The following is a 23,113-nucleotide window of genomic DNA, read 5'->3' on the forward strand; positions in this document are numbered from 1 at the left end:
TCAGACTAGAGGCTGTAATTTTCCCTTTATTTAAGATTCACTTGGATTGTATGAAATTTTTTATGTGAAAAAATATGGTTGGAAGAACCTACATACCTACATATTTTATTAGGAACTGGGGAATGCAGAATTCTCATGGCACTAATAAACCCTTTTACTGCTACTATATAAAACTCCTGAGCAGCTGCTGTTACTGTGTAGGATCAGTACTGTGTAAACGAAACTGTAGATTACAAAGCTGTACTGGCAGTACACATTGATTATGAAAAACTGGAAGAGATTCTTAAAACAAGGAGTTGATTTATCTAGGGCAATAAAATACACCAACTAGGAGACTCTCTTATATGATACAAAAATGGTTAAACACAGTACACAATCAGAAATTTGCTCAAGCAAGATTTTTCAGGTATGTCCAGGTAGTTTAGAATAGTAGATGAAACAGCATTTCAGTCTGGATGAGGATTTTTCAATGTTCAGACATCTGAAAAGTACCCTGATTTGTTTTTCCTTAAAGAAAAAGAATCACAGCCTTCTTTTTCATGTGCATCAACACCAAATTAGCCACGATTATTTTCTAAATCATCATCAGATTCTCCAAGTTTGTGAGGTAAACTCATCTTTTCTTCATCTGTTTGGCCTTTATTTATTGAAAAGATGTGAGACTCTTCTGGAGAAGTTGACAGTTTTTCCAGAGATTCCTCCAGCTCGTGTCTGAGTTCATCTTCAGAATCTTCAAAATTTCTGCATAGTAAAACAAGGAAATTATATTAATATAATTTCATAGCAAACCTTTCTCCATTTAAGGACTACTAGGGTTTCTTTAAACACTTTATAAACAATATACAAGTAACACACCTAATGTGAACTTCTGTCTGTCAGATTGTTTATCTGTATTTAAAAGGCAAGAGAAAAGAGCTACAAGGCCATGTTGATATTTCTGCTGTAATTTTTAATGACATTTTAAATCTAATTTTTAATGAATTTGAATTGGCTGTGACAAATTCCAGAATTAAAAGTTAAATTAGCAGACTCTCTAAGTTTTCTTCATTTATGAATGTTTAAGAACACAGTAAAGCTTTAGTCAATGCAACCTAAAAAACTGTCCAGTTGTGGATTTTTCTCTTGATGTGCTTGACTTACGTGTCTTCACCATCTGATCTTGGCTCAAGTCTACCTTCATCAACATCAACAACAGAGCATGTTTCTGACTCATCTTCCTTGTTTTCTTCTGGAGGCAACAGAGTTAATCTCTCTTCTGTAAAGAACGAGAAACTTTCCTTCAGCTGTATACTAGAAAACTATAAAAGTATGTGTAAAGGAACAGCAAACAAATAAATGCTTGAAATCTTTTGTTGTTGTTCAAATTACAATGTAAATGTCACACTTCTGTTGATGCAAAGTAAATGTAATTTTTAAAACAGTGTTACATTAAGAAAGTGTGCTGCAGTGCAGGCGAGTTTGAATCAGTTGCAGTGTCAGCTGCCTCAGCATGGACCCTGTTGTAAAGTCACCACTGTCATTTAAGTCACCATGTATTTGAATAAATGCTTTTTACAGGGTTCTTCAAGCTCAGCAGTTGCAGGGGCTAGCTCCAGGCTTGTGGTACCTACCAGCCTGATGGCAGTTGTAGTTTTCCTTTGTCTACCCAAGCAAAGGTCAGAATTACATATGAAGGTAATAGCCAGTGAGTAGGGCATGCACCTTTCCCTGCTTTTGAAAAGAGCAACATGCTGGAAGAGGCCTCTCAATGCTTCAGGGACAGAGCAGAGGTTCTGTCCCTGTTTTTCTAGATTGCCAACTGCTTCAAAATGTTGTTTCTCATCACAGACCCTCTGCCAAGGGTAGAATAAATATTACACTAAAGAAAAACATGCAGAATTTACAGGAAAAAACATCCTACCTTTGTCTTCCTCAAAACAGATGAAGGAATCATCAGACAGCTCTGCTTTTGCTAAGATGCTCAGGAGTGTCTCTGGTGGTGTCTGTTTCCACTGCTTCCTGTTTTCCGGGACGTCTTCAGGCAGAATAACGTGGTGAGCTGAAGAACAGCAAGGTTCTCAGGTCACTAAAGCATTACTGTAGCTCAGCACTGTCTTTTGTCAGATTCAGTCTTTCTAGTCTCAACACTGATTTCTTCTTTTTGTGTAATTCTGAAATTTTTTTTCCTTTATGGAATACTCCTGATTTTTTTATAAGTACTTGATCTCATGGATAGGAAAAATGGTCTGGACTACTCATCACTAAAAATGTTTAACACCAATTTTAATGGTTAAGTAATTTCTTATTAAACCTGGAACAGGCAGGTGCAGCTTCCCTGAGCAGTCCTTACTCTGAAACTTGTTGGATTCTTGGTTTGAAAGAGCTTAAAAGTTCTGTTTCTTTAGTGCCCAGTGGTCTTTAATCTAAGGCAGAATGAACAAAAGGTGCTGTATTAATAATATTCTGCTTTGTCTTTACATCCATGCAAACTCTTCAGGTTATTTTTTGTCTATCTTGGTGTGCAGAGTGTGCTGGAATGCTGGCAGAGCTCCTGTTTGCAGAAACCTGTCACTGGAGATACTTGTCTGCCTGGCAGTGTACACAGTGGTACTGTAAGAAGCCTAGGGATTTTTCTCAAGTGGGGCATCCCCACAGCCACAGTGGGGTGAGGTGGCACTTGTGACAGTGGTGGCACCGCCACTGTGTGCAGAGGGAAAAGAGAATTCCACCACGCTCCAGGATGGCACTGGCACTCACTGCCCTGTTGCTGTGTGTCATCAGCTCAAGGCCTGAGAAAGTGGTGATGATTAATTGAATAGATTGGCATTTTGAGCCAGAGTGACTGATAAAACACAGTGCTCTTGCTTGTGTATGAGCAACACAACATGACTGCAGTGTGCGAGGGGAAAGTGACAACTGTTTTCTATGCCTTAACATGTACAATAACCTCTGCTGTTACAAAGTCCTGCAATGAAAAGCCTGCTGGATCATGTGAACATTCAGGTATGGGTGAATTCAGTCTGAATTTTAGGTGCTCAAAATTTTCTCACCAAGTTCATTTCCAGCCATAGTAGGACATGCAGATGAGACATCAGCACCAGCTAAAAAATTCAGTAATGTCTGAGGGGCTCCAGGTTGCCAATGTTTTCTTGGTTTCTTCATATCAAGCATGGACTCTAAGGAGACAAAATAGAAGAGGCAAAGTTCTTTCGATTTTTTTCGTAAAGTAGATGTCCCTGTGATTATAATATTACGTGATACAAAGAAAGAGCTCATGAGAGCTATAGCCTGAGTTACTGAATTTATCTAACTCCTACATAATTTTCAGGATTAATACTCAGCATTGCATTTCCCTAATAAATACCTTTTGGGTAGTCAGACAGTTTTTCCAAAGCTCTGTCTGTATGATTTTCATGAACTTCCACCAATTTCTCCTTAAGATTCTCACCATCCACAAAAGTTAAAGTCTCATTGAGTTTATCTAATACCTGAAAAAACAATAAGTTACTCTGGAAACAGTAAACAAAGATACTACAATAGCTAATCCCTTCTCATTTTACTGTGTTTGCCAGCCAACCTCAGGCATGCACAGGAAAATTGTGTAACAAAAAGTGAAGCAGCAAGACTCAGAAGCTACATTGTGCATCAGAGAGCTGCATGGGGTTCCACAGAGATGCGAAACAACAGAATGACAAAATAGTGCCTTCTAAATTAAAAATATATATACTAAAAATAGTTTTTGTTGCTGTTAGGAATTAAAAAAATTCTAATATACTAATAAAAATCTTAATAGGTAGCTATTACATACTGATAAACCACAAATATAATTTTACTAAATGAAAACACAATATTGTCTGTAGTTGTTCTTGCTTTGTGATACAATATAATACTGCTTCATTTCTGAAAAGAAACAGAAATGTACTAAAACAATCTACGAATTAAATTTAGCATTTGCAGACTAACTCAGTTTTGAGATAAGTTCTTCCTCTCAAGCCATTTTAGAAAATTTAAATATCTGCACTCCTTCATATTTTACCACGCGAAAGACTGACCCAAGTATCACCCAATTTTCTTCTAAGCAATTTTCCTCTTGTAGAAGGGCAAACATATGCAACATGACAACAAATCCTCAATACGAAGCTTCATTATAACAAAGGCAGAAGATGATGGTAATGGAAACAAATCTTGGATTATGGTTCCAGATTTCTAATGTAAATGCTGTGAATATAACTAAACATACCTCTGCTTCTTGAATGCTGTCTTCCTCAGGAAAACATACATCTAAATTAATTTCAAATTTTACTCCTCCCTAAAGAAAATTCACATGTTATTAATCTGTTCTAATAAATAGAAGCATTTAATTAAAAGTACACAGATTATATGGAACTACAAATTTGAAAATTATTCTTCTATTGAAAATAACTTCTATTTTAACATTCTTCTTCCGCTTAAGAAGATCAAAGTCGAACACATCGGACAAAAATAGACTTCCTTAAATATATACTTTTCCTTTAGTGATATTTTAAAATTACTGCATCCACTTTTGATTTTAAGGGCTTTTGATAAACATTTAATTCAAATCATTGAATTTGAACCAACACAGAGTTGGTTCTTATAGCTGGTTGTCAACCAGAACTTGGATAAAATTGAATACTGTACTGCTTACATACAATATTTCATAGAAGACTTTTATTCCATTTCACAGTGATCTTATGGTCAGAAACATTCCTGGTATCTTATGTGCATTTCTAATTCAATTCCCATCTCCTTCTATGATTTTAAACCAGTATAGGGAATAATATTTTATAACATAATCTTTTAAAATTAGCATTGTGACTTGACTTTACTTAGACTTTGAATAAACATGAGTTCCCATGCACTGCTAATGCAGTTTGATATAAGGAGGAGGAGGAGGTAGAGATTGATTACTAGGTGGGAATGTCTAAGGGGTATATCCCTTAAATGGTCAGAAAAGCTCATTTATTTTCTTCTGATATAAACTTTTAACAAACAGAAAATCAGCACTCTTAATTGACTCTCAACTTGATTTCCAGACCCACCATAGTAATACAGTAATTTGAAATGTACAGATATAATAAGAAAATTTAAAAAAATACAACAGTAAAGATGGATACTTTTGTGTTATGTCTCTTTTCTAATATTGTTTGGTCTTGCCTATCCTGGAGTCTGACTTGTTTAAAGTTTTCCTCCATATCCTGGAAGGAGAGAAAAAAACCAGTTTTAATTACACTCTTTGTAACTGAATATATGTATACCACATAAAGAAAGAGACTTCTTTAAGTAGCAAATATAGCCATCAATTTCCTTTACAGAGGTTTTAATGAATATTCCATTCATTGCCAATTCTGGCTTATCTGGCAAAAAGAAATTCTTGCATAAATTGCAAGCCTCTGATTTTTCAAAAACCCATGTTAGAAAGATACAGTACTGTGTCAAGATAAAAATAATACAGATTTTTATTTTTTATGATCACATGCAAGATGACTCAGACTCATTTCATTATGGAAAACTTTAGAAGTGATTAAAATCAAGATTTTAGTGGAAACCTATGCCTGTAAAAAGTATAGCCCTGTTTTGCAATATCTTGTTTTCTGGCAACACCTAAAAATATTTGATTACTCCTTTTCATATTATAATGACTCCTATAAGAATACGTCAGAAAAAAGTAAAGTAAATAAGAGTATACAGCTTCCTCTGTGTTCTGTGGCTATCAGTGCATGCCTTCAGGCTCAGGAGAAACCATAACAATTTATAGATCTTACTTTTATTCAGTTTCTCCAAAAGATGGAGAGCCCATTAAATATAGTCACAGAAGGCAGGCCCAAAATCTAATGCTTCTTTATCATTATCATGCATTTCCCATTAAATCACTGGGAATCCAAATTCTCTCATAATCTGGCTCCCTATAACCCACTTAATTTCATCAAGTGGTGTGAATTAATTTTATTAAAGCTCAGATCTAGGATCACTGAGGAGGACACTACTGATATTGGCAGATTTGTCCCAGAGAATGAATCAAAGACAGTGTGGGACTCACACAGAAAGATCTATTTAGAAGGAGATGGTACTGATACCTGAAGTGACTCTTCTGTTCCAGATATATCTTTGTTTTCAGACTGGGGCTCAGCTTTCCCTTGCTTCACAAGATAGGTTTTATCTTGTATTTTCTGGTTTTCCTAAGGAATATTTTTAAAAAAATGTTCATTTCAATTCCCAATAAAGTATTCTAGCATAAAAAAGTAAATATGAATACCCATATGTCTGAGCTTTGTTACCTGGAGTACTCCTGCTCTAACTCTGAATTCTTTTATATCACTGTGGTATTCTTCCCGAATTTTCTGCAGTTGTTTCAAATACTCCTATTAAAGAACAGTAGGGTGGAATATGTTTTTAATAAACCAAAGAGAGAAAGAATAAATGTATTTATATATGTTCACATAAGATAGAAGTATCTGTTTTCTCTGTCACCCAAAAGTAAAACTCTAGAGGTATATTGTTTCTCTAGTAAAAGATGGGAAAAGAATGGAAGAGAATCAATGATGGAAAAGCGAATCTGATGAAAAAGAATTCTTATGCCAGGAACACTACTGTAAAGAATATAAGAATAGAGTTTTAGGCAATTAGGGAGGAGATTCATTTACCTGTTCTTTCATTTCATTCTTTCTAGACGTGTTTTGCTGATGGTTTTTGAGATGCTCTTCCTTGGTTTTCTCCTGCTGTATTTGGTCATGATATGGGTCAGCAGAGGATGGTCGCAGTCCCTATGGATGTACAAATGAATCCCAGGGCAAATGAGTTTTCATTTAGAATCCTCTCCTTCAGTGCTCACTCAATCCACCCTCCCTGTTCTACTGAAGAAAGCAGTAAAGGCAAGTGTTTGTTTTTGGAGGAAAAAGTCACAGTAGAATTTTACATTGTTACAGTTTTGTATGAGGAAATAAAACCTCAGGATGAACACTGCAGAGCAGATCAGGGAATTTGCTAGAGCAAAACCTTCTACCTGACAGTGTTACAGTTTGCTATTCAAAGACACCCATTCATCTTTGGATTTTCATTCTCCTTCTTTTACAGATTTTATCCTTTGGTTCAGCATTTACCTACCATCTGTTTTTCCACTTTAATCTTGTACTGTTGGGCTTCAAACCGCCTTTGAAGAAATTCTGCAGTCCTGAGAGAAGAAAGTGATGTACATATACTGTGTTTTATATCACAAACTCTGCTACCTTTGCACAAATAATTCTCTATAGGTTCTACTACATATGACAAACAGAACTTTCTTTATACTACATGGATATATAAACGTGGATAAAATATGTATAAATATGGCACAAGAGTAAAATACGGAGACATTCTTTCCAAGCATTCCTTTTCCTATTACTTCAGTTACTTAAGCCTTTTGAAGAGTGCAGCAAAGCCCTTCCACCTTTTATTTGATAAATGGTTGAAAGCATTAATTAAACTAATTGTCATTGAAAGCATTAATTAAAACAAAATTTATTTCCCTGGTCCTCAAAATGAGTGAAAATTGTCATAATGGGGGCTGTCTTTCTCCTCTGTGCCTAATTTTATCAGGCAAACTTTGTGTAGTTTCTAAACTTTTCCTTTGCTTTTTGATGTAAAAAAGCCATCAGTGACCTGTAAGCTCCCTGTTTCCCATTTATTTAATTTCCTGCCTCAGGAACCCACTTGTGCCACAGGGAGGCAAAACTGAATTGACTCCGTCCTTAAATAAGGCACCAGAAATTCAGGTCACAAAAGATGTTCTAAATCTGAAGATCTGTAACTGAAACATTCTAAACACTGTTGTTGTTGAATGAAAATTAATGATTCTGTCAACTTTAAAGGAAAGCTTTGGAAGTATTCAAAATTTCTTTCTCAACATTTTCAATGTTCATCCACACCTAAAATGGCCAGTCACAGAATGGACAGGAAATCTCCTAAAATTGTACCTCTACTTTGTAACAGAAAAGCTTTGAAGTAAATAAACTGCTAGAGAAAGGGTCTTTATATCTGGAACAGAAATATAAGCGCTGCATGGAAAAAAAACCACTTTCATGGCCTTCCCTCACTTGGTTCCCTTCAGTGCAGAACTCCTTCTGATCTTTGTATTGTTCTCATCCTGGTGTGAAAGACAGGCAGTGTTTTTCCTTGGTATAATCAGAGACTCTACAGAAAGCTTATGTTTTACTTTTTACTCAGTAAAAGACTGGGCTGAGATTTGGGAGACATTTTGACAATTAAATGTCAAACACTAGGCCAATTCAGATGGAATTTCTAGATGAACAGGAATGGGAATTGTGTTGTGTGACAAACTTATGTAAAAAAAAAAAAGAAAAATTATCCAAGACAAAGCAGAGGAGGCATTCCACTAAATCAGCTACACCAGCCTTACTTACTCAGGAAGGCTGATAGCTCAAAATACACAAGACAGACATAAATACAGAGATGTGTTTACCAGTCAGGTGGTGGAGGTGCAACTTGTCCTTTTAGTTCATAGTAATCTTCAACTCTTTGGCTGATACGAGAAAGGTCATAATGTGCATTAGCTTTCCTTTGCAAGCTGTCAAGCTTCTCATGGTAATGACCATAATGACCATGTACTCTAATGCTTCCTGGCCTTTCTGCCATATAAAATCTGGAGGTCTGTGGCTGGAAATATAATAAAGTATGTTATTTTACCTGTACTCATTTGTATCAGCACATGTTTGAATTACCCTCCTATACTTCTCCCCTGTCTGAGTTGCATGGTAATATGACTATCTATAGAATAGTTAGTGTAAGTTTTCCAAATCCTTTCAAATATAACCCAGAAACTTCCAAACTTGTCAGGGTTTATGTGATCTCACCACTGCCTTTTCCTTTTCCCCTGCTCCATCAGCTCCTGTCACTAAACAGCAGCTCACATTTTTGTGAGTGAGTCAGCATAAGGCTTTGTACTCTGCAGTGTCCTGGCCCTAGAGTCACTTCATTGTTCTGGAGCCTAAAGCACTGAATTATTTCCAGGAGAGCCTCATTTTGACATGTGATAGCAAGGGGAACCTGGGATGTAGCTCTGGACAGTACAGGCATTGATGGCTGCTTTCAGGGGAGCACTGTGCTGCTTCATTTCACATCTCTTTGATTACGTGCATGTGGGAGTTGGGCTTTCATTTCTCAAAGCCCTTACTGTGATGAAACATCCCTGTATTCCTCCTTTGAGACAAGACTGTCATTTCCATTTCTCCTAAGAACAATGGAGAGAACACGATCACCTAGCTGCCACTGCATGATGTAACTGTGGCCAGACATCCACAAACTTTTCCACTGTGGGAGGCTGACTATAGGGTGCATGAGAAAAATGCTAAATTTTGCTTACTTTCTTACATAAATGAAAATGCATCTAAGTATCACTTTCACAGTTAAATACATTAACTATTCCCCATTTTCCTTCATAGATACTCTGAAAATAGACTCATGTACCTGTAGTACAGTCCAGATTACAGTTGAATAAAAATTCATATCTGAAGAAGAAAGTTTCCAACTGTCAGCAAAGTTCCCAAGGAAGAAGTAACCCCAAGAAGTGTTTATCTCATTCCTCAGTGAAGTAGGCTTTACAGTATGGTTTCCAGATGGCAATCCCAAGCAGCAGGGAGAATAAATCAGGCTATCCAAAAAAATGCCAGGGGACTGAGAACTGTGACTAGTGAGGCAGGCATGCTTGACCAACTCACTAACATTCTACAATTAAATGACTGGCATGACAGACAAGAGGAGAGCAAGGGGACATTTCCTATCAGGCAACTGCCTTCATGCAGGCTTTTGACACTGTCTGCCTTAAAATCCTCACAGGGAAGCTGATGAATTGAGAGTGAGATGAGCAGGCAGTGAAATTGCTTGAAAAGTGGCCAAGAGGGTAGTGATCACAGGGTGAAGCACAGCTGAAGGCCAGTAACTACAGTTCAACATCTTCACTAATTATTTAGATTATGGGGAAAGGGGGGCAGAGTGCACCCTCAGCAGGTTTGCTGATAACACAGACTGGGAGGAGTGGCTGATACACCACAGCGTTGTGCTGTTAGCCAAAAGGACCACAAAGGGCTGGAGAAATAGGATGACAGAAACTTTATGGAGTTCAGCAATGGAAGTGCAAAGTCCTCTGCACCAGTATATGCTGGGAGCCATCCAGCTGGGAAGCAGCTTGGCAGGGAAGAAGAAGGGGGGGCTTGGTGCACAACAAGTTGACCATTAGCCAACAACGTGTCCTTGCTGAAAAGGTGAATGACATCCTGGCCTGCATTAGTAAAAGCATTCCCAGCAGGTCAAGGGAGGTGATCTTTTTGCACTACTCAGCACTTGTGAGGTCACACATGAAGTGCTGTGTCTAGTTCTGAGCACTCCAGAACAAAAGAGACAAAGTTACAAGCTTGGCAAAGTCCAGTGAAAGGCCTGGAGCATTATTCCTATGAGAAAAGGCCAAAATAGCTCAGACTGTTCATCCTGAAAGTGGAATCTTATCCGTGGTTGTAGCTACCTGAAGGGAGGGTGCAGAGAGAATGGAGAGAGACTTTCCTCTGGTATCTAGTGACAGAACCAGAGGCAATGGGCACAAATTGAAACACTGAAGGTTCCCTCTGAACATCACAAAACATATTTTTCACTGTGGGGAAGGGTGACTCAAGGTGAGGCACAGGATGCCAAAACAGGACATAGAGTCTCCATCTTTGGAGATATCCAACAGCCAACTGAACATAGTCCTGGACAACTGGATCTAGATGACCCTGCCTGAACAGAGGTGTGGACAAGGTGATGACCAGAAGTCCTTTTCAACCTTAACCATTCTGTGATTCTGTGAATCCTGAAGCAATATCTTCAAAGTATGGCACTATGCAAGTGTCCCTGAAACCCTGCACACTGTTTATTTGGATGTTGAAAGAATTTGGAAATATTCTGGGAATGTGTTCCCAGTGTAGGTCAAAACACTGTGGACAAAATTCTGCCTTTGATTATAACAGTGAAAGGAAACTATCTTTCCAACTTAATCCATCTCTGGATTTGCATTGGCACAAATGTAACTGTGAGGAAAACAAAGTCCTATGTTCCACATAGGGTCAGCATTAGTCAAAGTTAGTGTTAGTGATTGCATGATGGACGCAGTTCTGGGAATTCCACATTCCCTATGAGCAGTTAAGCTCACTTAACTGCAGTGTGCACATCTGGGGGCTCCTAGATCCTAAATGGGCTGTGCTTATGTTCACCAGCATTCAAGATACTACCTCATGCTCTTAAAAGTAAACATAAATGTGTGCAGTGATGCTAAGAAAGAGGCTGGGCATAGCATACAGCTGATACCCTGCCTGAGGAAAAGAGAGGGTGGAAAACAAGTGAGAGACAAAGTGGTTGTGAAAAACTGGGCTTGCATTTGGGAGAAGGCTGTCAGTAATAAGTATCTGAGGCAATGGCAGTGAGTGCTGGTGATTTTGCCTATGAATGAGCTGTCAGAAGGGCTGAAGTAACAGGATCAGTGTATTTGCTTTTATAGCAAAAAATGCAAACACAGAGCTTATTTGCCTTTGTGCAAACATAAATGCTAAGCATGCCTCAATCCTTTTCTTACAAAGGACCATACCAAAGCAGCCTAGATTCAGTATTTCCCATTTAGGCTTTCAAAACATCTCTTCTGAGGATTCAGGCACGTTTAACTGTCTCTACTGTCTTAGCATAGGCATTAAGCTAAACACTTAAATACTTATATATATATGTACACATAGCTAAACACGTCTTAAGCCTTTTAAAATAACTTTTTAAGTGCAGGCATTTGCTTTCTGAAGATTATATATATATATGTGTGTGTGTGTGTGTAATAATGTATAATTCTGAAGATGATGTTGTTTGTCTGTGTATAAATATATATATGTGTGTATATATATATATGAAAATGTGGATACACAGTACCTGAATAATAGGCTGTTGTACTCTTAAAGGAGGTTTCCATTCATTTCTTTGAAATAATTCTTGTTTCTTGAAAGGCGTCACTATTCCAGATTCCAGAGAAACCGGGTCCTGGACTCTTGTTTTCTGAAGTTTATATGCTTTTTAACAATAAGAGATTAAAAAACTGCATTCTGTGCTCTCTTCATGATTAATGATCATGTGGTTGCAAACCATAGTAGGATGCCCACAGCTAACATTGACAGGTTGGGTTGGTAAACCTTCCTTACATCCTTTCACCATCATCACCATACCTCACACCACACCACACATAGTTTTGCACAGCACACTGAATAAGAGGGAGATCTTTATAAACTGGAGTGTTGATTTCATGCTAGTTCCAAGAACACAAAACAGGAGGTCTAATTCACAGGCTCTGGGTGCCTCTGCTTAGGCATTCCCTTTATAAACCCAGCCCTCCATACTCTACAAATCACTAGGCAATGTTGTAGTACTTGTGAAATTTGAAAAAAAAAAAAAGGCTGAAAAGTGAAAAATCTACCTTATCAGTTTCCCATGTAGGAGAATACAAGTACAGACCTTTCCAGTTTGGTCAGTCAATATATTGCAAATGTCTTAGATGCAGTAATGAAAAGCAGTGTCCTTTCTTAGGTTAAGTAATTTCTAAGTGAGTTTTAAATCTTTCATGAGTATTGACTGTTAGAGTATCATGTGTGGAAGACAAAATGTATTAAAACTATGATTAAATGATCAGTGATTTTTTTTTAAGTGTCTAAGATATTTAGTTGTTCAGGCTTCTGTCAAAATTACATTGGTTGTGCGAGCAGATGAAAATTATTTTAAATGAGGTTTAAAATAACAGGGGTTCCTACACTACTAATTAATTTTTTTTTTTTGGGGGGGGGGGGTAGGAGGGGAGTCCAAAGTGTTGTTAAAGTAACTACGTAGGTTATTTTCACAGAACTGTTTTAACTGTTTTGATATTCGAAAGATAAATTTGAGAACTCATTGTGATATAACAAAGAATATAGAATTACAACAAAGTTACACTGCCAGAAACACACCAGATATTCAACAGTTCATAGACATATATTTATTCATTCAGGTTTTTTTAGAAACTGCATACATAATGTGGTCAATCAATAGGCACTAAATGAAAATAGAGTTCACCATCTCACAGTTTAATAAAATTTGTAAGACTTTGTAAAATACTTTCTTATTGTTTTGTATAACACTATGGAGAATGTTTTGCAAGATTTATGCTTTTTCACACAGTAAGGATGTTTTTCATGTGACAGACATAAACTAGACCAAAGCCTCTCACTTTTGGAAATTCTGTTTTTTAAAGAACTAAGATTAATGTTTCAGCACTTTCCTATGGCAGCTCTTCTGGATGACTGTAGCTGATGAGCTGGTGTTAATGCTGACTTTCCCTGAACAGGACAGCAGTGCTTTTTGCCTGGGTGAATGGTTCTGCTGTTGCAGTTCTCTCCTCTATTTACTTTTATATTTGGGTGAAACCCTTCATCCAAACATGCAGTAAAGACTGCTGGAGAAAGCTACAGCCAACAGTTGTATCATAACTAACAAATATTACTGTAGAACTAATGATACATAATATTATTATCTTTACCTTGTATCTGCTTGCCTCTAGAGTGAGATGCTGAAGTCCTTTTTCTAGGTACCACAGTGTGACTGAGTTCTTCCCGTGCTACCTATCAGAAAAAACAATATCTGACAGAACTGCTTATGCCACTTTCATACTTGTTTTCTCTCAGAAGGCAGCAGCACAGTCACTCACCTCTGGGGGCAGGTACCTGAGAACAAGTTTCTGCAAGAAGGGCTTCCTTAGAATAGAATTGATGGATGGTCGATCTCTCGGAGATATTTTGAACAGCTGGGAAATCAATATCCTCAGGTCGTAGGAATAGTTAGGAGACACTGGTTGAAAACGTCCTCTGCAAATCTTCAGCACCAGTTCATGCAAACTATTGCCTTGAAACTTAATTAGGGAAAACAACGAAAAGAGGACAGTAAGTGTTGCTGGTTCAGAATTATGGACTAGACACCCCAACTTGAAAACAGGTACTTGTTGACACAGTCATAGAATGGTTTGGGTTGGAAGGGACCTCAAAGAACATCTCATTCCAACCTCCCTGCCATGGGCAGGTACCCTTTCCACTAGGCTGGGTTGCTCAGAGCCCCATCCAGCGTGTCCTTCCACATCAGGGGTGAGGCATTCACAACTTCTCTGGGTAACCTGTGCCAGTGCCTCACTACCCTCACAGTAAAGAATTTCTTCCTAATATCTATGTTTACCATCTTTCAGTTTGAAGTCATTCTCCCTTGCCCTATCATTACATACCCTTGTCAAAAGTCCTTCTTCTTCTCTTTCAGGCCCCCTTTAGGCACAGGAAAAGTGCTCTAAGTCTCCCTAAAGCCTTCTCTTCCTCAGGCTGAACAAGCCCATCTCTCTCAACCTGTCTTTGTAGGAGAGATGCTTCAGCCCTCTGATCATTTTTGTGGCCCTTCTCTGAGCTCATTCCAATAATTCCATGACCTTCCTTTGCTGGGGGCTGCAGAGCTGGATGCAGCACTCTAGGTGGGGTCCCACAGAGCAGAGTAGGGGGGAGAAGCCCTGTGCTGTGAATCCCTCCACAAATCCTTCCTTGCTAACCATGGTTTGATGTAGAAAATTAATATAACCACTCTCTGACTGTGTTTCCTGGTTACCTTCTCCTCGTTTTAGCTGCATAACCAAAAGGTCTAATGACATCTGTACCTAGAAGAGTTTTATTCACCCTCTGCTGTCAGACAGTAACACAGAAGCCCATCTTTCCAGAATGAAACATGATGTGTTTTGCCAAAAGCTGTTCAGCAGAGATCTACATACATACTGTCTTCACAGGATTCACCTTCAAATCCTCACTTCACCCAACAGCCTCTGCATTCTGTGCTCCCTCCAGAATGAAGATACAATCCTGATCTTTTAACAAGTGATGCCAGTCAGATAATTCAGTCCTCTCAGCTCACTGAGAGGCAAAAAACCCCCAAGTTCTTTCTAAAATCACCCTTTTATTTATGTGGCTATTCTGAAGGTGGTGGAATTGAATTTACCTTAGCTTCGCTTGCATTTCCTGTCTACCTGTGCATTGAGTCACTGCCCTCACACTGAAACAGTGGGCAGCAATACAGAATAAAACACCTAATATTCATACAAAGTAATGTTTCATGTTTTGCCACTTTGTGAAATCAGCAGTTTTCCTCAGCAGTATCCCCCTTACTCCTAGCTCAGCACAATTTGCTCTATTAGTGCTGCTCTGCCTTCTCCCACATCCAAGCTCAGCAAAAAGTCACCATCTGCTGGTCCCAGGAATCTGATCCTTTTCCTGCTGTCAAGATTAGTTTCTGCTGTGTTCCTTTCTCCATGTAATAGTCACAGGCTGAGGCTCAGACCAGGCTGAGGACAACACAACTTCCTAAAGATGATATATCGGTTATTTGCTGACACAAATGTGCTTTCAAACCAAATATATTTCCTCCAGGAAAATTCTTCCTGGGACTCAAACCACTTTCTGGTGAAATGTGGGGTTTAAGTTACACTGTAAGTGTAGACTGGTATTTTCAAACAGAAATGAGTAAAATTATATACCTAAGCCTAACCTTGAAGCCTGTCTTTAATTCTTTCCATTGTTCATCTGTCTTGAAAATGTTTAGTAATTTTTAAAGAGCAAATATATATTCAATGTTTGTACACATGCATATATGTAAGTTATAGGACTACAACATAATACTTTTTATTTTACTACACACAAAACAGATACAATATGAAAAGTTAAATATTAGCAGTCATTCTTTAATATCAATAAATAAGATGAAAATAACTATTGTAGTTGACTGTGAATACTATTACTACTACAGATTTTGCAAGGTGACCATTATATTTTCCAATAATATGATAAGAAGCTGATTGTACAGTACTTACAGGATGCTTTAGTGCACACAGCTCATAAAGCACACAGCCAAGAGACCAAATATCTCTGTGAATACGAAGTAATTAAAGTTTCAATGAAAAGTCTATAATATTTTCATTCATGTAATCAGTACCTCTTCTCAGTCCCAAAATTTATTACCATTATTCTGTCACAGACTGGTGCAAATTTTATTTTTTCTTAAGATGCACTAAAAAGAACAACTAGGAATTTATTTTTAGTTGTGACACCAGTGTTTCTATGGTATCTAATTAGGTTTTTTAATTATAATTGGAAAAGGCACATGATATAGGAAGTCTGCTTAATATTTATAGCAGGATGAAGGACAAAGCTGATTTGATAGCTGGGGAGACAATACAGGAGTAAACTTGTCTGAATAGCACCCGAGAGCTGAGATGCTACTCTGAGCTCCAGAACCTTTGTTGATCATATTCCACACAAGGAGAAGGGGATCTAGGCTCACTCACCTCCTGACTTTGTGGTGCTTCTCATCTGGTATTTTGTGGTAAGCCTCAGAACTATTTATCTTTCCTGCAGCTGGCTACTGCAAATTTCCAAAGCAGCCAAACTAGCAGTTTTCATTTTAGTGTGCTTTTATAAATAATAAATGAGTGTATCAAAAATTCATGAACTTGGAACTGTAAAGATGCATTGTTTATTACATCTTGGAAATTAGATAAATTTGGTATTTGATGAAGAAGCAGATTAAGCAAAGGGAAAAATACTGGTTTGCAATTCCCACCACTACTAACAAGAAGTATTAAAAGAGAGTTTAAAATAGAAGTAATTTTATAAGGCTGAAATATATAATTATATTAAGCCTGTAGATTAATCACAGCAGAGTCATGATTGTTATATTTGAGACATTGCAAGTCAAAATACTATTGACATTTTTTTAATAGTATAAGGTAGTTATTGTGTACAATGATGCACCTAATCATTGTACACAATAATAAAAAACTTCACAAAGGGTGACCATGAGAAATTCCCATGCTCTGTACAAATACTGATTTAAATCATATTACTAAAATATTCTTTAAAATATTTATATTATTCTTTAAAATATTCTAAAAAGTCCTTTCATGCCTGCACATCCCCACACATGGAAAGGAAAGACAGAGACTTACGTTTTGTTGTTGTACGGTCGATTTTCACATATCTCAGGTGAAAGGTAATAGGGGGTCCCTACACAGGTATGGGCAAACTCTGTAGTACTAATGAAACACAATGAACAGAAAGGCTTACACACTGCAGCAAACTGACAAACAACTGAACTAGAGACTTCTCTGCCAGAGGTTAAAACAGGGGACATTACTTCTGCTCTCCAAATAGTTGAATAATGGAACATCCCATGAAAAACTACAGCATTTCCCAGTTCTGTGTGAAGTTCTGTGTAAGTTCTCCGCTATTTTAATAGTGGAGAGTGTTTGCACTTCAACAGAAAGCACAGCAATTCCCTGTCCTTATCTTGGCCCATGAGCCTTTCATTCTATTTTCTCTCTTATAGCTGAGGAGGGGAGTAACAGAGCTTTTGAGGACACCTGGCATCAAGACAGTGTCAGCTCTCCACAGAAACTTAATTCACTAGTTACAGGAAGAAAAGTACTGTCAACCACAAATTATATTGTTGTATAAGCCTATTACATTTTTTTTTTAAATGTATGTCTTGGACATTCAAATTCTGAGGTTTACTTCCTATCTGCTGGGTGCTGTTCTGCTGTGTAGAAGCAATCCTTACAGCAGCTATGCCCAGAACACTTCCAAAGGAAGGCACTTTGGGCATCAGTAGTCTACATGCTGAGAGCTGAGTTCTGTCAAAGATAATCAAAAAGCACAAAAAGAGATCAAATCTAAGCATTTCCCTGTTGTTATCATGCCCCCTGGAATGTTTTGGCCACACCTGGCCACTACACAGGATAGGCCAACCTTGTTCCCAAAGTCATTAAAGGCAAGGCCTCCCTTTTTGGGAGAACAATAGATATGAAAGGCCAGCCATGCTATGCTCTCAGGCCCAGGTGGTCATTCTGGGTATTTAAAAAAAATTAACATAGGCTTTGTTTTGGAGGACACACAACATATGTCCAAACTCTCTTCCTTTACCCTCTCTTTAGTTTTAAATGCTCTTCACTTTTGTTTTTATGAGGTAACAGAAGTTATTGCCAACAGCTGCACGAGCAGGAACTGTGTCTCCAGAAACAGATCTGAGGTTCCATGCAGGATGGCATGTTTTAGGATAACAGGAGAAAATGTAGTGTCAGACCCCTTGTATCCCTTCAGCAAGTACAATCCACAAACAATTTGTATGTTCAGGCTGCATTCCAGACATTCACAAGCATTCCATTTGGTGCAGGTCACAGATTGATTACAAACCACGCTTACCTGTTCATCTGTCTCGCTATGCCAAAGTCCCCAAGCTTTGCTACCTTTCCATTATTGCTAAGAAAAACGTTCTGCAAATAAACCCAAAAATAGTATGTGATAATGAAAGATGGCAGGCTTCTCGAGCATATGTTTCACAGGACAAAACAACCCCCTCTCCAGTACCAGTTTTACTACCTGTGTTTTTACATCTCTGTGTAAAATCTTCTTGTCATGAATATGCTTCAAGCCCAAGGAGATCTGCACAAACCAACTGAGAATCTGTGATGAAAGTTACAGAGATAGATACCTATGAATTGGTGTGACTCCAATGGGGCATCTTACTGAAATATATAAAATAAAGACACCAACAAAATCTAAAATATATAGAATATATACAATGTAAAACAAAAAAAAAGGTATTTTAAAGTTAATGCCATAGATTTTTCCCTTCCATTCAGTGCTATCACTAAACTAAATGGAAATAGATACCTATCCTGCTTCCTTTATCCCCATCAAGTTTTCCCTGACTGTGCCAGGACATGCACCTGAACAAGGACTGAAGAATCATGCCAAAGGAGAATAAGAATAATAGACCTTTTTTTTAAGAAGAGAGGGAGTGCAAATAACTAAGACAGAATTGGGAAGTGGCTTCCACCCAGCTGTAGTACTTGTAGTCCTACTGAATGTGATCCAGGAACCAAAAAAAAAAAAAAGAGAAAAAAGATGAAGGGCTGAAATGTGGTGAAAGAAGTGAGCTATGAAGAAACTTGTATAATAAGTAAGCACATGTGTTTATCCTTTGCTCAGTACAGCTTTTAAACATCTATTTAATTTCCTATATACACATGTCTTCTTAAATAAGGGCCTTTGGACTAAATTCAAAAACAAAACTACAACTTGCTGATGTACTTCTTTACTTCTTTATTTAGGAAAACTCATGCACATGAAAGACTTTGATTCAACTAATAACCTTCTATTTAGCAATGCTTGACATTAAATAGATAATTTCCTCATTAGGGCTGATGCCACAAATGAGGCTTTCTCAGAAGTATATTTGAAAATATAAAGATAGTTTAACACTATTATGTTAAATTGGGAAAATTTGCTTTCATTTCTTTGATCAGCACATCCATCTTTAGTTTCTATACTTCATTCTTCTGTCTGTATTTCTTTTGCCTTGTATTGGATATGTATTACTCTGTGACATTGTCAAGGGATTTGTGTGTTGGTTCTCTCCTTTGGGCTTTCATGATATGTGGGTTTGTCTTCTCTTTATTTTCTTTCATGTTCTCTCTGCCTCTAGTATGACTCCCAATAGGATCTTAAAATTCATTATTACTGAACCAGTAATTCATTTTCAACTGACTTCTCTAACAAGGAGTTCCTCTTTTACTACTAAAGCAAAAAGAAAAGTCACAATACTTTTTTTTCTTCAATTTTTTGCCTTAGAGTATATTTCCACTAGCAGGTTGGATAGTATCTATTTGGTTTCTAAGCAGAATTTTATTGTTCCTGCAAAAGTAGATTTTATTTATGACTAAATAATCCCAGAGTTCAGTCCACTAATACCTACATAAAGAAAATTTCCTTCAGAAAGTTAAGAGTTAGTAAAAAAATTAAGGGAATAAATAAGGGATAGTGGGAAATCCTACTTCTGTGAATTGCAGTCCTTATCATACTCACCTATTTACAAAATAAAATATACATGAACATGGCCTAAAAGCAGTCAGATATCTGGGCTTGTTTCTCTGTGCTGGTTTAAAATTAAATGGCATCAGAGAAGTTTTGACCAAAATGAAATGAATGAGAGATTTACCACAGACTTCAGTATGAAAGAGGAACTGCTGCAATGCAAATAGCACCAACAAATTAAGAATTTGTTTGTAATACATTCTCCCCATAATTGGAAAGCACTATTTAAAAGAAGGTCTTCATGGTTTAATGGGTATATTACTAATGTAAAGAAAAAGTACATCTATGAGGCAAGGAGGAATAGGAGGAAGGGGGTATTTAAAAAGTCATCCTCATACTGCGAATGAATTAATTTCAGATCTTAAGAGTGCTAAAAAACCTTCCCATACTCCAACTACAATTACCAAAGTTTTCTTTAAAAGTTCATTTATTACTGAATAATTCAAACCATGTGTTTCACAGAATATATTCTTCCCTGTAAAGAAAATGTCTTTCACCTGGTCCTCATCAAACAGCACTCCATGCTGCATATTTATCCTCTTCATTAAATCTCCACCGTCACAGTATTCCATCACAATATATAGCTTGTTCTTTTCTGAAAGGAAAAGCATAGTTTTGTCTATCTATTCTTACCTCTCTGGGGTTAGAAAACTATCTGATTTACATGACCCCTAAAACATTCACAGTCCTGGTCACAGAGAACAATTTGAACAGAAGCTGCAAATATAGCTTTCGTGACATAAGGCACTGCTTATGGGAGATGTCAGAGGAAAAACAAATACAGGGAATTAGCTTTCACGGTGAAGAGAATTCCTTCTATCTCCTTCAGTCCTGAAGAATTCTTTATCCTTGAGTGGTAATTCAAAATATATCTGAAGAAAAAATGCTAGCACAGCATTATGAGATTGATATTGGATCACTGGAAAGACAGTGCTGTATCATGGTATGAAATGCCAATTTTACTGTTTTTACATTCCAGATGCTGAAAGACATTTTCAGAGGTACCAACAGATTATATTTCTATTTAATGGCCTCTTTTTGTGCTTGCCTGTTTTGTCTGTGTGTATGTATATGCATATATAAGTATGTATATATGTGTGCTTTAATATATGGTGTATTTATCATTACCATATAATGTCATATGTATATGATGTGGATAAACAAAATATGAGGAACCCAAGGTTAGACCAGATAAAATGATCATTCTATTTCTCACCCACTTGATCAGCCTATTCCTTGCTACACTCAAAAGCTCTCTTCTATTGAAACTCCTAGAAAATTCCTATTAAACTGTGGGCTCCCATAAGAAATCAAGACTAAAGTTCAACCTGTACAGTACAGACAGCTCAGGATCCACAATTCATGCCAAGTACCCACTTACACAGGTGAAAAACACAAGTGATGCCTGAATTTGATGCCTGGTGTCCATTTCTAGGAGTTGAGACCTTTTCCCACATTTAAATAACGCATTAGGGAGAGGGCTAAGGGTGATCAACACTAACAGTGTAGGTTTTTTGCCTTCCACTCCTTCCACCACAATTAAAACAGAAATGTTAAAAGTAAACCTTGCAAAGAAGCATAGAAGGTTACAATATTTGCATGCTTCATCTGGGCCAGCAGAATGACTTCTTTCTCAGAGGCTTCTTTTTCTTTCACAGGCATCTACAAAGAATTAAGAAACTAAATTCTAGCAATTATATATTTAAACTTTTTCAAAAATAGTTACATTACTACACTATTCCCACTAATACAAAAATACAGTGTACCAAGACAATGTAGAAAGATTATAAAATATGATGTATATATAACATTAAATAAAAAAAATTGCAGAGTATGTTTGAAAGTTTATTCAGTAATAGGAACATTACTGAAGTCAAACCCAATTTCAACATTTTACAAACAGGCAAATGTATACCTTTAAACTTCAGTTCAAGAATTTAAATTCTAAAGTTAAAGAAATCCCATAAGAATTTGAAGAGTATGGATGCAGATGACTCTGTAATGGTAACAGGGGTGATGTGAAAAGATCAAAGTAAAAAGAAAAAAATTGTTCATTTTACTGATGTTACTTGTTCTTGTAACATATCAGGCTAACTCTTTGCCCTCTTACATTAATGGAAAACTTCTATTTAGTTTCTTATGAGCACACTTCCATCAATACTACTTAAAAATTCATTTCTCTGAGTATCTATCCTTCAAAATGTCATCTTGTATTGTACTGTAAAGTTTCTTACCCTCATTCTTAAGAAATATTTTTGAAATGTAATCCTTAAAGATTCAAAAATCAGTAACTGAATAAAACACACTGTACCATATTTTAAAAAATCTTTTGACTTCAAAGTAGCAATTTTCTGTCTCCAGCTTCTGATTTTTGAACAAGTGGGGTTCACAGTAACATTTCGTTAGCAGCCATTATTTTAGTTGTACATCAAAATCTAAGATTAGAAATGCATGGGGTTTATTGGTCACGAGCAGAGAGAGAAACTATTCATCTTTTCATTTAGCTGTCATTACTCATGTATCAGCTTTTCCAGGTTTGAATCTGGAAGACGTACAGCTCTTTCCAGAATTCATTCTTCTACTGTAATTCTCTAATACATTAGAAATTCACTGGGGTGGCCCAGAATAGCAACAGACCTGTCAAAAGCATGTAGGCACTCATTGAAATGGACTGTTTAAACCCCTGAACTGAAATCACAGAGATTTTAAGTGCCTTTATGGAACCAGATCCAGGTGTGGTGTTCCCCCAACACCCGAGCAAGTGGCCCTAAGCTGCCTCTGCAGGCAATGGGAAGGAAGGCAGAAGTTTCATGGCCCAACTGAGCTCATTCTAAATCAGAAATCTAAAACACATGTGACTGACAGCTTCCTAAAAAGACTTAATTCTCTTGTTCTCCTTGAAGGGGTGTCTGGCCAAGCAGCTCAGCTGCTGACAGCAACAGAATGGAAACTTAAAATCAGATGAGATTAATGGAACTGCCATAAACATAAATGAGAATTGCAAAGAATCCATTGTGAATTACTCCTGTCTGAAAGGTGGATGTGGGAAACAAGGAAATTAAAAAGCTTAGAGAAATTTACCACAGAACTGTGATTTGTTACTTTAGTGGCAATATTTTCATTGTAGAATCAACTATTAC

The 23,113-nt window shown here is 37.2% G+C and overlaps 1 protein-coding gene across 9 annotated transcripts in view; it reads right to left on the reverse strand.

Annotated features, from left to right (window-relative positions):
* Window positions 1-23,113, reverse strand: part of NEK5 (NIMA related kinase 5) — a 24,828-nt gene continuing 1,715 nt past the window's right edge. For 4 of the 9 annotated variants that reach the window (XM_064408871.1, XM_064408869.1, XM_064408872.1 and 1 more), the window contains exons 3-23: window positions 21,539-21,635; window positions 20,471-20,568; window positions 18,477-18,560; window positions 18,300-18,370; window positions 17,048-17,134; window positions 15,914-15,968; window positions 13,730-13,930; window positions 13,562-13,643; window positions 11,932-12,068; window positions 8,456-8,649; window positions 7,102-7,168; window positions 6,642-6,761; window positions 6,276-6,359; window positions 6,075-6,176; window positions 5,115-5,195; window positions 4,220-4,288; window positions 3,344-3,467; window positions 3,030-3,155; window positions 1,901-2,038; window positions 1,141-1,255; window positions 1-741 (exon numbers count right to left, since the gene is read on the reverse strand). In XM_064408871.1, the coding sequence (XP_064264941.1) occupies window positions 558-741; window positions 1,141-1,255; window positions 1,901-2,038; window positions 3,030-3,155; window positions 3,344-3,467; window positions 4,220-4,288; window positions 5,115-5,195; window positions 6,075-6,176; window positions 6,276-6,359; window positions 6,642-6,761; window positions 7,102-7,168; window positions 8,456-8,649; window positions 11,932-12,068; window positions 13,562-13,643; window positions 13,730-13,930; window positions 15,914-15,968; window positions 17,048-17,134; window positions 18,300-18,370; window positions 18,477-18,560; window positions 20,471-20,568; window positions 21,539-21,635 (2,316 nt within the window). In that variant the 3' untranslated portion in view covers window positions 1-557. The other 5 variants (XM_064408875.1, XM_064408874.1, XM_064408876.1 and 2 more) reach the window with 5 other exon arrangements.

This window comes from Passer domesticus, chromosome 2, assembly GCF_036417665.1.
Source record: "Passer domesticus isolate bPasDom1 chromosome 2, bPasDom1.hap1, whole genome shotgun sequence".
Lineage (NCBI taxonomy): Eukaryota > Metazoa > Chordata > Aves > Passeriformes > Passeridae > Passer > Passer domesticus.